The sequence below is a fragment of the Rhopilema esculentum genome, chromosome 8 (genome assembly GCF_057945365.1).
Source record: "Rhopilema esculentum isolate cy_ngs chromosome 8, ASM5794536v1, whole genome shotgun sequence".
Lineage (NCBI taxonomy): Eukaryota > Metazoa > Cnidaria > Scyphozoa > Rhizostomeae > Rhizostomatidae > Rhopilema > Rhopilema esculentum.
In genome coordinates this window covers 8,737,025-8,753,513 of record NC_142822.1, presented here as the reverse complement: position 1 = coordinate 8,753,513, position 16,489 = coordinate 8,737,025, and the positions used below count along the sequence as shown (strand labels likewise).

Sequence of the window (16,489 nt, the reverse complement as noted above, 5' to 3'; positions counted from 1 at the left end):
CAAGCACAATATTTAGCAATTACACTGCTTACACCATTATGATTTAATAACAATTTGGGAACAATCCAGCCTGATAGCTCTAATGGTTTTATGGTTTTACTGAAAGTCAATGGTTCTTTCAAAGAAGGTAAATTCCTCATTTGACAGTTTCAAATGCTGACAGTTCTTTTTCTTTTCTAATATTGAGCTGCCGACATGGGAACTTTTTGGAGGCAGTTGCCCCCTATGACACCCCATAGTACCATCCCTGGCTGTCCCCCCGCTGCCCCCCGCTGCCCCCCGCTGCCCCCTGGCTCCAGTGCCCTTGCCTGGAGGTCATCCAACAAAATAAAACATAAAATAATATTTAGCTGTCTAAAAATTTGATATTCTTGTAATTTATTCAATTTATGTATGATCTAAAATCGAAAAATCATTTCCTTTGCTTTTTTTCTAGTGGCATTTGCATTTCTATACTGTTATTCTTACTGTTATTCAAACCAAAATGAATTGTAAACTCGTCGTCAAATCATGTGTCCGTCAGCTGATTTAATTATATATAAGGTTTTTTTTCTTTAATGCTCTTATTGTAATTTTGGATTTAATAATTGAATTTTAAACAACTTACTTAAATGACGTTACGTGTAATTAATTGATTTGCTGAAAAAAAATGTTTTGAGTTTGAGTTTGAGTTCAGCCAACAATCTCGTTATACCCACTGGTTATACCTCATTGATTTTCTATGTTGTCCCTTGCTTCCAGAAGCCACAAGCACATCTTGGAAGAAGCTTTTTTAAAGCCAAGTGTTGTTGCGTCACACACTATAGTATTTGGAAATTGCCCACAAATGTCGCATATGAAACCATTAACGTAATCGATATCGACAAAATGTAGAAAGAGTACCAAGAAAAGCGCAACTTATGATACGTTAACAGCTCTCGTGGTGACAGTCGTGGTGACAGCCTTGTCGCTTCAAAAGTCAGTTTACATTTGTCGTAAAATCCGACAATGCTGCAACTAAGAAGAGATATACACTGATTTGGTTTATGGTCAGCTCTGAAGGGTAGGTACCTAGAGACTTATCTATTATTAATCAGGAGCATGGTTTCTGAACAATTCAAAAGTTGTCATTAATATTCATCATAATCTTTTTTGATATTTGCATTAAATTGTCAAAAATATTGTAATGTGCATTAATGTAGACTAAAACGGTCACGTAAATTGAAATTAAATGATTAAATATTGTAATTCTACTCAACACAATGTGTAGATATCAGAGGTTGAATTTATTTACATTCAAATGATATAAGTTCTCATAACTAGGATTCTAATAAAATCTAAGGTTTCTGATCAACAATTTGTTATATTCATCCATATGCACTGAGCATAAAAGGTTGAGAGTCTTACAGATGATACTTTGGCAGTTATTTTGCCATGCAAACCTACAATAGCCAGTTTTTAATCAGGAACAAACCTATTTCCAGTTAGAAATTGAAACAAATAATCTCGCAAAACATCATGACCAATTAGAAAAGATCCCATATGTAAAATTCCATCAGAAGTGCCACAGTACTGTTGAAGGAAAGAGCAATTGGAACACAACCGAGCATATACTGAAAAACAAACAAAAATATAATCAAAATGTGTTTTCAACTACAGAAAGCATGACTTAAGGACTTGAGGACTTAAAATAATATATCAAAAGATCCCTTTCCAGCTTATATGGTGGTCGTGGAGTTATTTAAGTTTACTGAACAAAAGGCATGAACCAGTGACCAAGACTGGAAAGTGAGTTTATCTATAAGTGTAAGTGGATGTGTAAATTAATACTATATGATGCATAGAAATTAAATGCCTAAAATTGCTCACTAATGCAAGCTAAACTTTTGCGCGAATCCATTCCTTTCAAACAAATCTCAAATAGCTGAATTTTCAAAAATGTAAAAGGAAAGTAAACTAACCTTCGACTGTAACATAATTGGACCGAAGAAACAATTTCTTTTGCACTGGGTAAACAAGCTCTGAAACTTCACTGCTACAACTGGGACAAATAATATTTGGAAGGGAAAGCTTGATAGGATTATCAGGTGCTCTTTCACTTTGAAAGTTATAAATCTTTTGCTGGCAAGGAGTTGTCTTCCATGTCACTTTGCATGCTGATATGGCTTTTGGCAAGTAGCAATTTGGTTTTGGACCAGTCTGCTGCATATCGTAGCGAAGTGACTCCATCTCCAATATGAAAACTGGAAGGCTTTCATTCTCTTTATGCAGCACTTTCTTCAAACACCCAACATGCACACAAGCACTTCTGACGATTGAACATGTACAACAAACAAAACCCATACGGTTAACACTAACAACACCATACTGGCTGTCACATGGCTTTATGCAAACAAACGGCTTGCCAGAGAAGTTCATTTCTTTAATCTCAGGAAAATTCTGTAGATGTGCAAATGAAAACAAATAGAAAAAAAAATATTTTTGCTCAAGTAAACTCATACGATGAAATCTACTGAAAGTGTCTCAAAATTTCTTTATTTGCTCTGGTCCGTCTTTTATAGCCAAATACAGCTATGTTTGCCAATTTTTGACAGGGTTAAGTTTCAAAGGGAGGAGAAGTTTGAAAAATCTGAGACATACTTTGGTAGCTAAGGACCTGCGCTTTCTGTTGATATAAGTCAGATTTCGTTACCTCAAACGCAAGGGTACAAAATTGCTTTTGAAGGTGGTACACTCATTTAAGCAATAAATTTGCCTGGAAAGTATCATTTTACAATATTTGCCAATTATTTTGATATGGTTGGTATCACCACATTCTTGTGCATCGAATGATGTATAGTTTAATCTGATTCCGTTAATGGTTTTGCTTTGAGGAAGAGAAAACCAAATATCGTGTCAAAAACGTTTACCGTAACCTTAAAAAATATCCTTGAAAGCACCAAAAAATAATCATCAAGAATGAAAAGCTTCAAAACACTGGCTTTGCAAACTTTTCGACTAAAATGCAAGATCGGTGAAATTTGTATCTGAGCCTGCTTTAAGTTGCTTGGCAACCTAGATTAAAGGCTTTGCTAGTAATTCGCATATGCTTTTGCAGAAAAATCAGTACCTACCAGACTGTATTCATGCTCAGTCAGCTCTCCTGTAACCAAATTAGACAATGAAAATCATAAATAAGACCCATCGAATTAATAGATCAGAAAAGAAAGTAATAAACGGTGTTAAAAAAATTGAATTTGTTTGTGATTCGATTCATCTGTTGTAATAGCCTGGAGACCAATTGCCAAAATTTCATAAATTTTTTTTACTGAAAATTTACTGACAAATTTTGAGTTACCCAGTCATATTTGACATCATTTGGACAGCTAATATAAACAAAAATTTCATGCTTTTAACACGAGTTTGATGGAAAACTCTAAAAGAATAAATTAAGTATTTAGAAATGATGCATGTTCACTTGTACTCTATGTATTACTAAAGAAACAGTTCTTTGGGTCTTTCACATATTGATCTTTGCCCAGGTCGCATAAACTTACTTTCAACTTCAGCAAATTGATCGACATCATTAACGCTGTCAAAAACGTCAACAAGCCTCTTGCAGACCCGCACATGGATGCATTCGTTGTGGCTAACATTCAAGGTTCTTGTGAATTCTGTCAAGGAAAAGAAAAATTACTAACCATGTTTCTAAATGTGTCCCAATAACTATGCACCCCATCAACAATGCAAGAAACAAAGTTATTAAAAAAAAAGTTAAAAATAGTTAAAATTTAGGTTAAAACAAATACCCAATCATCAATATGACTAAATGCATCACAATCTAGCTGAAATTTTGAAATAATATTTGAAAATGGCTTTGAAAAAATGCAAACATTTTACAACATATAGGCTAGATTAGGCTTTTTCGTCTGACACTCCTCAGAGCATAAAACGTCAGAATAAGGGTCCGAAAGAACACGGTCAAAAATATATACTCAGTTGTGGATCAAAATATGTCAATCAGAAAAACGCAAGCACAAGACCGGTATAGTTAACCAATCAGTGCCGTGAGCCTACGAAAAATTACCATTAGAGTCCCAGAGAGAAAAGAAACTTCTTCTGTCTACACAATGGCGGCTTTTTCGTTTTTATTGTATGTAGATCAATTCAAAAACTGCTAGATGGAAAGACAACCGGGCTCTGCCAATTATCTGAAACGTGTCATCATTATGGAGTTTAGCACAATCTGGGTTGTCTAAAAGATGTTGACCGATGGCAGAACCACTGGTTTTAACAGTGTTTCTAGACCTACAAGACTGCGGAGGCTGTTCTCTTTGAGGGACAGTTTTGTTTCTTATGTTGGAAGGAACATGTTGTTTTATCCTATCCCCCAATCTCTGAGTAGTGCGTCCTACGTAGCCAGAATCACACTGGCACGTAAATTCATAAATAACGAAACTTTTTTGGTTGGTAGGAACGCAATCCTTTGAATGGAGGAAGGGCTCTCCTAGTGCTGTAAACAATACGAGGATTGACAGCAACAAAACATTTTGTGATGGCTTGCCTAATCTGACTCTTGAATCGCAAGGAAGTGCCAATGCATGGTAGTTTCAAATAGACTGTGCGCTTTTGCGGAACAAACTTTTGAACAGTGGAAAAACTTGCGATCTTCTCCTAAGTATAAGATGAAATGACATCTTCTGGATAGCCGTTTTCCAGAAAGGTCGTTTTGAGTTTTTTCCAGTTTGACAGCATACAGTTTAGACTTCGAGCAGATCATCAGTGCCCTATGTACTAAAGTTTTAGCAAGGTTGACTTTGCGTTGCTTGCTTTTATCAAAGCCATTTTCAAGTCCTGTACCGCAAAAAAACTGTTCACAAATGGTATTAAAGTAAAATAAAGTAACTCGGCCTTAAATGACTAAAACAACAAATTTATAAGAGCAACTAACTAGAAAATATAAAAGTAACTAACCCATTTCATTAATTTCTAGCACACAATTTAGTTGTTCAAGAAACAACCTTCTGCTCTTGTCACACGAGCAAGTCAACGCCCAGAATTTTCCATCCAGTGAAAAAACTTTCCTTTGAATTGTGCAAATTTGTTTGCCTTTAATATAAAGTGAATGAATTAAGATTTTGTTTGAATTAAGTCCATACCTAACAAGACATATTTGGGAAAACTGGAGAAAATTGCTGCTCTTAATTCTGAGGCATACTGATACAAATTTCTAGCAAACAAGAAACAAGTTCCTTACCAAGAGTCTCTGCAATGTCTGATCATAATCCTGAACCACAAAAACTGTAGCCAAATCATCAACTACAGCAAACACTTTTGACTGTAATACCTTAAACAGGTATGTTTGGTAATCATCATTAACAACTGAACTGTCATTAACAACAAAGTGTCAATATACAAGTAGTGCATCCTGATTTGTTGCCATTGGCTCTTTCTGGACAGTTTCCTCTGCTTTGGAATCATTAAACATGCTACTGTCAGCATCCTTAGTAGAAAAATTTAGGAACCATTAATTCCAAGAGGTGTGGTGTGGCAGGATATTATTATCACAAAAAAGGAACTGGAGCTTACAATCATTTTCAAAGTCAAAGAGAACAGTAAAAGGTTTCGGCATTCCCCCTTTCCGCCTTTTAACAAACAAATGGTTTAAAGTAGCACAGGAAAGCAGAAACTTGTCATACCACATGTTCCTTTAGTGTAAACTATTTACAGAATTAGGAAATAGATTTTTTGGGTAAATTGCATGATATGGTAAATGGATGCATAAGGTAAAAAAAAACTCTAAGAATATCAAGGGAAATACTGTACAGTCATTTGAGATTAAGATCATTTTAGAGGAATTATGTTCCATATTTCATTTTCATGAAAAGCAATAAAGCCCATTCCATTTGACTATTAGATGAAATAGTTGCAAAAGAAAATGCTTGTTTATCGCTTGTTGTGTTTTTGCCCTATTTTTCTGAATATTTAAAAAATATTGAAACATTGTTCTCATCATACATGGACTTTCCACATTCTAGTTTGAAAAATTCAAGCTTTCTAAGCCTTCTTTTTACAAATAAAATGTACTACATTTTTATACACATCAAATCGGGCATATGACCTAGATAGCTTCTTGTGAGTTATTTTCATATTTCCGACAGCAAACATATTGAACTCTGAACTATCAACTGTATGTAGTTTTGTTTGTAAAAAATCATTGTAACTTGTGGTTCATGTATCAAATATAAATTTAGTAGGTAATTATTGCTGTGAATAAAAAGTTTGAGTTGAGTTGAGTTTATTCCAAGAGCAGAGCAGCCTTAAGCTTTTCCCAAAGACTCAGCTTAAGGTAGAGCAAAATTAGCAGAGCAGTACATTTTAAAAACTTTCTACAAACCATTCAGTGAACCTTCGTTTTCCATACTGCAGTTTGCAGGGAAGCTAATCAATGTTTGGGTGTCGTTAACGACGTTCATGGTCACACATGAAACTGCCTGTCGACAACGCTTCCTTACACTTGGCCTATTCAATCTACGGCTCACAGGTCGTCCGTCTTAAAATGTGTATTTCAGAATATTCTCATCAGCACCAAGGGGAATAAGCTCCTTACTCCTACAACCATCATCTTCAGACTCTGAGCTACTGGAACTCATTTTCGTTTTTTTTTTAGGATAAACTCTTAACTGTGTTTATTAGGCCAACCGTAAATAAATGTTATTGCCACCGCCTCGTTTCCAATTATATTCCTTGTATACATAAGAGATTTTATTCCTGGAATGGCGAACAGAGGTGCCGCCATTGTCATTGATAATAATAAACAAAACAGGTATCTGCACAGTTCGTATGAATCATTTCTTATTTTTTCTGAAACATTGAAATACACTGATAAGTTGGGTCTAGTCAGCCTAATTTTTCCCTTACAATCGCACAATAAGAATTCAACGAGTTTGTCCTTTTTACGTTTGATATATATATATAAAACGAGTGGCAATCCACTCTTGCAAGGATTTCTGGGGATTTTTAGATAAAACAGTAGGATTTTCACAAAGGTCTACGAGATTTTCTTGGAGTGATTTGCCCCTCGCATATAAAGGCCAAACTTATAGGTTTTAATTTACTAAGTATCAGTAATTTACCTGCAGGATTAACTCAACGTTAACTTATTTTATCTGAAGATGAATTATGCTTTATAATGAATTATCTGAAGATGAATTACTTGACATGAAGTCATGCTTTGGAAGACAACCGGGGCTCTCCATAGAGGTGCTTTTTTAATCATGCCTTCATTTAAACTGTGCTCCACTTCTTGTGCTTTAAAGTTTTCCTTTCTTCATCAATCATAATCAGAACAAATAGAACTACGAGGCATAATTATGATAGAATGTTTGTCCATTATAGCTAGGATCCTTAGTTCTCAATGATTTTTGGTGCCCCAACCATGATAGCTTACAGAACCTACTTTAGATTCTAGTGTGTTAAATACATGATCATCGAGTGAAAGGAATTTTGTGGGGATTTTTAAATCCCATCAATCAGATTTAAAGACATTAAAAATTTCTGGATCTGTAGCAAGGAAATTCAGTAAGCACAGGTAATGACAGATGATTAACTACAGGGCTTCAAAGGATTTGTAGTGTGCATGTGAATTGCAAAGTTGGTGACCTAGTTTCCAAGTCTTTAACATGTGCACCTGACACCTGACACTGGTTTTGTATTGGAGAACAAAAATATAGCCATAGAAAAAGCTAACATCCTATGGATGTGCAGAGGCGGATCCAGACTACAGCAACCTATGCAAAAGCATATGTCAGATTTTTACAACAACAAAATAAAGTAGTTTAACTATCAACAATTTTTAATGAATAGTTTCTTTGGCAAACTCTTCAGCAACGTCTGCCCTAGATCTGGCTCTGTTGATACCAACAATATGCATGTATTTTGCTGACTGCCTTTCGGCCTCTGCACAAAATAGTCGAGTGGCAATTCTAGGCATTTATCTGATCCATATTTTCTGAATCCAGAAACTTGTTTGTCCCTTGAGAGCCAATCACCGCTTGCTTGACCTCTGCAAACATCTTGTAAGCCAATTAGAGTGTACTTCACCTCTGCAATCTTTGGCGGGAGCATAGGTGAGATTTTATTTATCCAGTCAGAAGTTGAGCACGTCTCTGCAGCGGTTCAGCCAACCAATAGGAATCAGAGTTGACCTAGATGCAATTGTTTACAGTGGACCTATGCAATTGTTTGTTACAGCTAATGAAATGGCAATTGACAATTGCTGCTTCATCCCCTGCTAAGGAGCTTCTAGCTGAGTCAATCTACTTGGAACGTCTGTACTGTGGTTTTGTGGTATGACCACTGTGTTTGAATAGTGGAGGGCCCTGGTTCAAAGCCTACCGGAGTGTGCTTTTCCCATACCTTTTTCCTTCGAATTGCAGATAAATCCCCCAACATTTTCTCATAAAACTTTGTAATACAAAATACAAAAGAGGAAAGACAAAATACAAAATTGATCCTGCTGAGAACTATCAAACTATACAAAGCTTTTCAAAAGCAACAGCAACCTTTCAAATCAGTTTCCAATTCGAATTGGTTTGTGAGAAACCCGCACAACAAGCATCACCATACACTTAATCAAGTTACATTTGTTACAAACAGTCTTAGAACTTTGGACTTCTAAAGTTTGGAATAGTTTGCTAAACGAGATAAAATCCTTGGAACCTGTTAATATATTCAAATGATGGATAAAGTAATGGTCTGGCATACAATGCAATTTTTATGTGTGTAGATATAAAGACCCTTGAAAAAGATGATTGAAAAGAACTCAGCATCATCTAAAAATCATTTCTGTCTTCAAACCCTAACAGTTCCTATTAAGCCCCCCTCTTTTTTAAGTCCCCTCTCTATGAAGATTCCCTTATCAAGCAAAAGTTTATAGTAAGCCCCCTATCTAGTAAGCCCCTCCCCTTGTAAGCCTCTTTTGTCAAACAAAGAAAACATGTGCATTGGGTGGTCTCTTGATGTGTCATAATGAAAAGATTGTGTGAATTAAATTACGGTCCATGTAATTATTTACTTGTGTGCCTTGGAAGTTAGTCAAAATTTGTTAAGAAGATGTCTCAAGGGATATCAATTTATTCTGGTGACCCTGAGGAAGATGAGGACATTACAATTGATTGATTTTAAGAAACTTTTGAAGCTGCCTGCAAAGTTTTTAAGAACATTTGTATGACATTTTCATAACAAAAAATGCATAAGGACATTTTTATAATATTTTTTACATTAAATTATTAATAAGCCCCCCCCCCCCCTATCTTTTGCCATTGAACAAACAAATGGTTTGATTTACAAGCTGACATATTGAGTGTTTTGCAAATTCATTTTTAGACAAACAGTAAATTATTATATCTATCTGCTTTTTACTGATATCTACTATCATGTTAAATTTGGAAACCAACAGGTTTTATGTCATTTAGCATTTCAATCGCTGCATCAATCCCTCACCTCTAAGGTATTCTTAATAATGAAGGATGTAATTTTCATTCTTTCAGCATTGAATAGCTTAGAATAAAGCTAAACTCTTGTATAGATAAACACAAGTAGACATTAAAGGCTACTTTCTTAAAACTAGATTTTGTAACATGGTATGGAATTTCCCAGTTTTTTGTCTTTCCTGTTAGGTGAAATGAAAAGTTTCAGATCACTAGTCAACATAACTATAGAAAGCTCCAAAAGTCAAATATTCATGCATTTTATGACTGATATTTTGACTCTGAAAGTAAATTTTTCTTAACCTTAATCATAGTCTATAGACACCTATAGACTACGCCCTAATGTATTAATTGTGCAAACTACACAGAGCAGCCTTCATTGTTCAGTAGATTTACCTAGTGAAGAGCAGGTTAACTGGAAAAAGAACTGAGAATACTCTGCTTGCTTGGAAATATCACGTTCCACCTCTAAATGATTGCACAAAATGTTTTTCTTTTGCCAAAATATGATTGCTGCCCTCCATTGCTGCTGCCTTCTATTGCTGCTGCTCTTCATTTTTTTTTATTTATTCAATAAGTTCTGCAGCTTAGGCTACTGGCAAGTGTAGCCTGATGTATTCCCCCACTGTGTCCATACTTTTGTAACCCAAGAGCTTATTGATATCCTCTGATAGAATTTGCTGAGTTATTGTGTAATTTGCTGGAAAGATGTGAAAACTCTATGCTCTTGTCCTTAATAAGTATATAAAAGCTGCTACAAAGCAAAGAAAAGACTCTACCTCTATTGGACAAGATTGTGATCACAAATATAAAGTCTTGCTTCAACCCTATTCAAAAAAATAATCCTTTTTCTAGGTTTGAAAAGATATATAGATTCATTGTTTGTCTGGATTTCCTTTACATATTCTTTTGTGTGCTAGTAAGCAGTCAGACTGTGTCTGTGTATATTTAAAGCTTATTCAAATAATTTTTTTTTATTGCAGGTAGTTATTGAGAATTCAATTGTGGTCATGGGGGAGACAGACTATTCAGAAATTGATTTGGAATCCTCAACCCATAAACAAATGCAACCAGAGAAGAAGATCAGCCAGTATAGAATTATAGCTGTTGTGTTTTTTATGCTGTTCATTGTCTGTCTCATCCTACTTATGTGTGCTGTATTTTTCAAATTTGGTTGTCAAGCATACAATGATGGTGTCAAAAGAACAGTCAAAACTTCTGAAATGAAATTCTTTCATGTTTCTGATATTCACTTGGATCTCAATTATAACCAGTCTATCAGCAGTGCTTCCTATTGTCGCTCCTTGATCAACAAAACAGTGCAGAAAGCACCTTTTGATGCCCCTTATGGTCGAGTTGGCTGCGATATTCCTTATTCTTTGTTGAATTCATCTCTGAGTTTCATGAGAACTGTGTCAGCTAGAGAACGTGGCAATATCAAGTTCTTTCTTTTGACAGGTAATAGCAGCCTTCTATCAGCTTCTTTCAACTCAGTTTTCTCATTTTTCAGCAGATAATTGTTGGTATTGTTGTTTTATTTTCACTCTTAGTGCAATGATTTGTATCACGTTTTGGGACATGACAGCATGCAGTAAAAAATAAGGGATGATTTCTTTGTCACATCTTTGCATGCTGAAGTACTTTTGCACCAACTCTATCGATTTACTATTGATCGCCTTGTTGCAGGCTAAGTAGTTGCAAAATTGATATAAAATCCTTTTCTTGTTGAGCAAAAAAGAAAAATGTTGACTTAATTATTAGTCAATTGCTTGGATCCTCACTTTTATGCATTTATAATTATCAAAGGGCAGAAAGTCAACTAATCAACAGGAGATGGACAAGATATCAATTCTAGAAATAATTTACTAAAACAACCATGCAATAAAGAAAGCTCTTTCCTACTTTGTTATTCAAAATTTAGTCTCGTTAAGATGGAAGGCGGCGTAATGTATTGTTTTCTGAGCTCTTCTTGCCAGATCGTTCTATGTTAACATTTTCACAGTGTCTCTTCACACCGCTGGACTCCTTGTTCTAAAGATTTTGCTGGAAATTCGGTACTACTAAATGCAAATACCTACTCAAGTGAAGATATAATTATAAATCCCAGTTCTTTAAGAAGATCTAGTTGATGTGTGCAACCAACTCGCAATACTTTAAGCATCTTTTTCTTACGAATAACAGGTGACTATGTAGCACACGACATTGAAAAAAGCAAGGGTCTAAATGGTACTGCAGAGGAGAGAATCTTGAAGAATATCAAAGCTGTTAGCGAAGAACTTGGAAAAGCATTTCCGGATTTGCCAATTTTACCGTCGTTTGGCAATCACGATCTTCCTGGATATTACGTCCTTCCTAACGGATCAGCTCTCTACGAGAAAGTCTTGACCATGTGGCAACCGTTGATTTTATGCAAGAAATGCTCAACAAAAGTGACTACTGAAGATGAGCTGAAAAAAACATTTCTAATGGGAGGGTACTACAAAGCTGAAATCAAAAGTAAGTAGCTGCAAACTGGATGTTACATACGATCAAAACCAAAGCTTTAGAACAAAGCCACTCGAATCTGTTCTGCGCATCCTATTCTTTTGAGCAGTGTTATTGTACCCCTCTGTGTAATATCGATGTAGAACCTCGACCCTTACTATGTACAAGACATAATTTTTGCCGGCAAAGCTGAAATCAAGGGGCAGATTTCTTTTGGGGATTCCAGAGATGAGTTTATTGGCCGTTCTATCTATTTGGCCATGGATGAGATACTAGAATATATTTTGAAATAGACATTGGGTAGCTTGACGTCATCAACATTTCTCTAACAACATTTTTATGAATAAATTTTTATTCTAACATCTAACAGGTGCTAAATTGACGCTGCTGCAGCTGAATTCTAACTACTGGGTAACATCGAGCCTAAGTGGACAGCCTCTGCTGGTAGCCAATGCTCAGATGGAATGGCTGGCAGATCAGTTGAAAGAGGCGAAAAGCAGCGGGAATAGGGTGGTCATTTCAGGTCATATTCCAATCGGGTACGTGTTATATCCTTTGTACCAGCAAGGTAACCAATCAAACGTGTCTTTCTTCCTCTCACGTGATTTTCGATCCACACCTGGATATACATTTTCAGTTTACTTCCATCATTATTCGACGTTTTTGCTCTGAAAAGTGTCAGATAAAAAATGCTTTAGTATGCTATGTTTTCTGTATCTCGTGCAGTCTTTCAATTTTGCAGTTCCAAAAAATATTCGGTCAAAAAGCTGGCATTTATTGATTTATCGAGTAAAGTTACAAAATTGGTGTTACCGAGGCCTCGCTTATCCCAGTTTTCCGAGGCAGTGTTTTTATAATCATAGCGATAATAATACAGATGTTTATGTTTAACTGTGAATTTGTTTATAAATTTGCTGTATTATTGCTTTATGATTTATTTTACTCTTAATAAAGATATTGAAATATTAAAACTTCAGTCTGTTTACAGGATATTTGGTGGTGTAAAGTCGGATAATTATTGGATTAAAAAATACGCTAATACGTACATCGAACTTGTAACAAAGACGTACAAGGATATCGTGATTGGTAAGAAAGTGTTAATTTACATTTTTTTCTTAATTGATAAGTTGTATTTTATATCATAATAGTCGCAACTCTCCTATCTGTCCTATCTAAAAGGAATACTCTAAGGTCCTTAATAGAAGGGGGGACGCTTATTAATTTTTCGATTTTTTTCGGACCCTACCGGAGCTTATTTGGACCCCCCGTTTATTAATTTTTAAATTCAGTCATTCATATCCCTTATTTCATTTGTCCTTTGATCTTGCAAGTGTGAAATTTCTGTAAAGTTTCTCTTAAATGAAGAAGTTGCATTGTACAAATGTTTTAACATAGAAAAGTAGTATAACATCCGAAAAAAAATTACATAGGCCTAGCTGATGTACACAATGATAATTAGCCTGCTCATTTTAGTAATACAACAATGCATTATTACATGGTGATAATGGTCATTTTGCTATCGATTGTATTCAGAAGAATATCTCATTTGATTAGAGTAATTTTAGATCTTGAGATCTGTAAGTCACGAAATTCTTTAGAAGTTCATCGACATGAAAATTGATAACCGATAGATTTAAGATCTCAGAGAAACCTCTCAAGGCTTCAGTTTCACAAGCACAACGCAAGACAGCACTTGTAGAGCATTGAAATTGCTTAACTGTAACTATTGTGTTATGATAAAGGTTTTTTATGATTCTCCGTAGGCCTTCCTTCGTATAGACAGTCGGAAAGATAACTGAAAATATCCTCGATCTGTCTCAAGCTTTGTAATTTGTTCATCTTTAGAGTGCCATGACATCCCTTTTTGAGGGGAAGTACTGATGCTATGAATAGACAAATCTACTTAAAAGGCATAGATCTCTGCGATGTTGTCGGTCTTAAACTTTCTTTAGATAATTTTACAATAAATAGCAGCTTGCCACAAATCTGTAGGGGGAAGGGGGGATGGGGTCCAATCTGTGACATCCACAAAACTCCTACCCAACCAAATCTGTCTTCAAATATGCCACTGCCTTTAATTATAAGCTTGAATTGATTGAAGGTCAACTATATGGGCACACGCACTTTGACGATATGAGACTACAACTGCTTAACGATAAAGTTGATGACGTCATGGATAGTGAATCTTCATTCCTCCTCACTGCACCAGGCATTACACCAGTGATGTTCAATAACCCAGGCTTTCGTATATTTTCTTTTGACACCAACAAACGAATGTTGGCTGACTATCATCAATACTACATGGATCTCGTTTTGACAACTCGTAAGTTTTCAACATCTTCTTGGTCTTACCGTCAATCACATTCATATTCTACTTTGTTTAGAAATAACATTTTGGAGGAGATTTAAATTTGAAACATGCTTAAGCATTTTATCTGTCACTCTATTCTGTACTGTCAACTAAATTTTTAAAGAAGATTTGATATTTTTTATTTCTATTTGAGTTTCTTATATTTTAGTTCGACATCCGAGAGAATGACTGAGAAGCCAGTTTGTAAAAGCAATTCAGGGTTTAATTTTTGTTGAGGTTAATGCTAATTTAAGTGTTAGTAGCAGACATGTGCATGCCAAAGGGTTTAATATTGCCCATATTTTGAATCATTTGATCATGGATTATTAAGCTTCTTCAAAATCTTTCAAATGACAATTTCAGCTACTTTTGGATATATTTGGTTCCTTTTGGTTCTTTCTCATCCTTTCTGTTCGTATTGTCCCCTTCCAATCAAAAAAGGTGTCTCTTGTTCGTGTTTTTAGTCTTCAGTTAATATAATAGCTGCCAGTCGCCTGAAGTTGGCCTAAAGTGCAAAAGAAGACGTAGAAAACGTGCCCTGGTTCTTGGTTTTCGTTTGCAAAAATAATTAGGCTTTTGTATTGGAAATGGTTTTTGGTTCATAAACATTTTCATTTAAACAGAATATTTTCTATCATTGTAGAGACGAAAATTCCAACATGGCTGTTTGATTACTCGTTCAGCGATAAATACATGAGTCATTTACCGGAAGGCAAGAGATTTATAAATGGCAAGCTGATTTCTGACATAGTGGAGAGCTTCGTAAATCGAACTAACGAAAACAGGCATTGGCAGAATTACATTCAACATCGCCAAGTCAATTACCAACCTGATCCATACTCGAGATATGTGTTATATTGTTCAGCCAAGCACGTGACCAAGACTGCATTCGATGAATGTGTGAAGAAACATCCTGTTACTGGCGGATAAAGTCGTCTACATAAAATCACGTTGTCATGTACGGTGCCTGCCAAAAATACTTGGAACACCCAGCAGTTTGCGTTTTATTTTACATCTTTCTTTTCTTTCCAAAAAGTCACTACTTCCAGTCCTCTTCTCCCCGGAATGTTGATACAGTGGAACCTCCATCAACGGACACCTCTATACAACGGACACCTCCAAACAACGGACAGATTTTTGAGTCCCAAAACAAAAGTTATAAAAAGATGACACCTCCATACAGCGGACACCTCTCTACAACGGACAATAACATTGGTCCCACTGGTGTCCGTTATATGGAGGTTCCACTATAGTTTTAAAAAAATATCATACAAGTAGCGCAAAAGGAGATATGTACTCTCAAATCTTTTACGCTGTTTTTAGTAAACCAACGTTATTCCCAGAGAGAGAGGGAAATAGCTTAACTTGATCTTGAAAACTGATGTCGGTATTCCAAGACTTTTGGCAGGCATTGTACATACACAAAAGTTAACAAAACATTCACACCAGTTATGTATGGCCTACATGGACAAAGAAACCATTGCACAGTGAGGCACCAGAAAGCACACACCATTATAAATGATCTAAGATACGCACCACTAAATCAACGTGTAAACATTGACTTTTAACTAAACTTCATTTCTATATTGATGTTTATCGCAGAGTTTCTATGTGTACAATAATATCAAGTCGATTATTTTCTATGCAACTTCGCAAAACATTCATTCACCTTTTTATGTTTATTTGAAATTTAAGGACTTTTTTATATAATGGCTTAACTATTATTGCTAGCTAGCATTAAAGGATTTATTAAAATATCATTTTGGAGGATTCTTGCCTTGTTTTTATTCAATGCCAATATTTTTCTGCCCTTGTTGAAGCCAGAGTTTGGTAAAGTTCGGAAGCTCAACACTTCTCTTAGTAGAACGAGATAAGATTATCACCTTATGCATAAAACTAATTCACAACGTATCCAACTTGGGCAGAGCCCAGCCAAAGAAAAACTTGGCAGCATTCAATTTTCTGTTTTCCAGTTAAGACACATTGAAAAGAGAATGATCATTTAATTGCTTTTCCTTATTAGCTTTTATACTTGAAGCAGTCCATTTTAAATTTCTTGATAGCCTTTCAAATATTTTTAAGCTTTTTCAAATGTTGTCAGTTCCCTTTTACCAATCACAGCAGGGTCTCAGTTTTTGTGCTTCCAATCTTTTGTAATGCCGAGATGCTTATTTTGCATTTTTTCTTGTGAAAATTTTCTCAAAAG

General features: G+C 35.4%; 2 protein-coding genes across 4 annotated transcripts; one reads left to right on the top strand and one right to left on the bottom strand.

The window, feature by feature from the left end:
* Positions 1-62: 62 nt before the first annotated feature.
* On the bottom strand, positions 63-6,691 carry LOC135694347 (uncharacterized). Of its 3 annotated transcripts, XM_089109772.1 has the most exons (8): positions 6,356-6,691; positions 5,216-5,461; positions 4,933-5,067; positions 3,516-3,632; positions 3,093-3,121; positions 1,941-2,418; positions 1,454-1,592; positions 63-996 (listed from the first exon to the last, which is right to left on the bottom strand). In XM_089109772.1, exons 3-8 carry the CDS (start codon positions 4,934-4,936, stop codon positions 801-803), a joined length of 963 nt encoding a protein of 320 aa, XP_088965898.1. In that variant the 5' UTR covers positions 4,937-5,067; positions 5,216-5,461; positions 6,356-6,691; the 3' UTR covers positions 63-800. The 3 variants fall into 3 exon arrangements, with proteins under 3 accessions (XP_088965898.1, XP_088965900.1, XP_088965899.1); XM_089109774.1 differs by lacking the exon at positions 4,933-5,067 and having other exon boundaries at positions 1,941-3,121; XM_089109773.1 differs by lacking the exon at positions 4,933-5,067 and having other exon boundaries at positions 1,941-3,632.
* A 9-nt stretch (positions 6,692-6,700) lies between these two features.
* LOC135694338 (cyclic GMP-AMP phosphodiesterase SMPDL3A) lies at positions 6,701-16,056 on the top strand. The gene is made up of 7 exons (XM_065213023.2): positions 6,701-6,784; positions 10,433-10,907; positions 11,631-11,945; positions 12,304-12,472; positions 12,922-13,019; positions 14,035-14,256; positions 14,927-16,056. The coding sequence occupies exons 2-7, from the start codon at positions 10,460-10,462 to the stop codon at positions 15,211-15,213; spliced, it is 1,539 nt and encodes a 512-aa protein (XP_065069095.2). The 5' UTR covers positions 6,701-6,784; positions 10,433-10,459; the 3' UTR covers positions 15,214-16,056.
* The last annotated feature ends 433 nt before the right edge of the window (positions 16,057-16,489 follow it).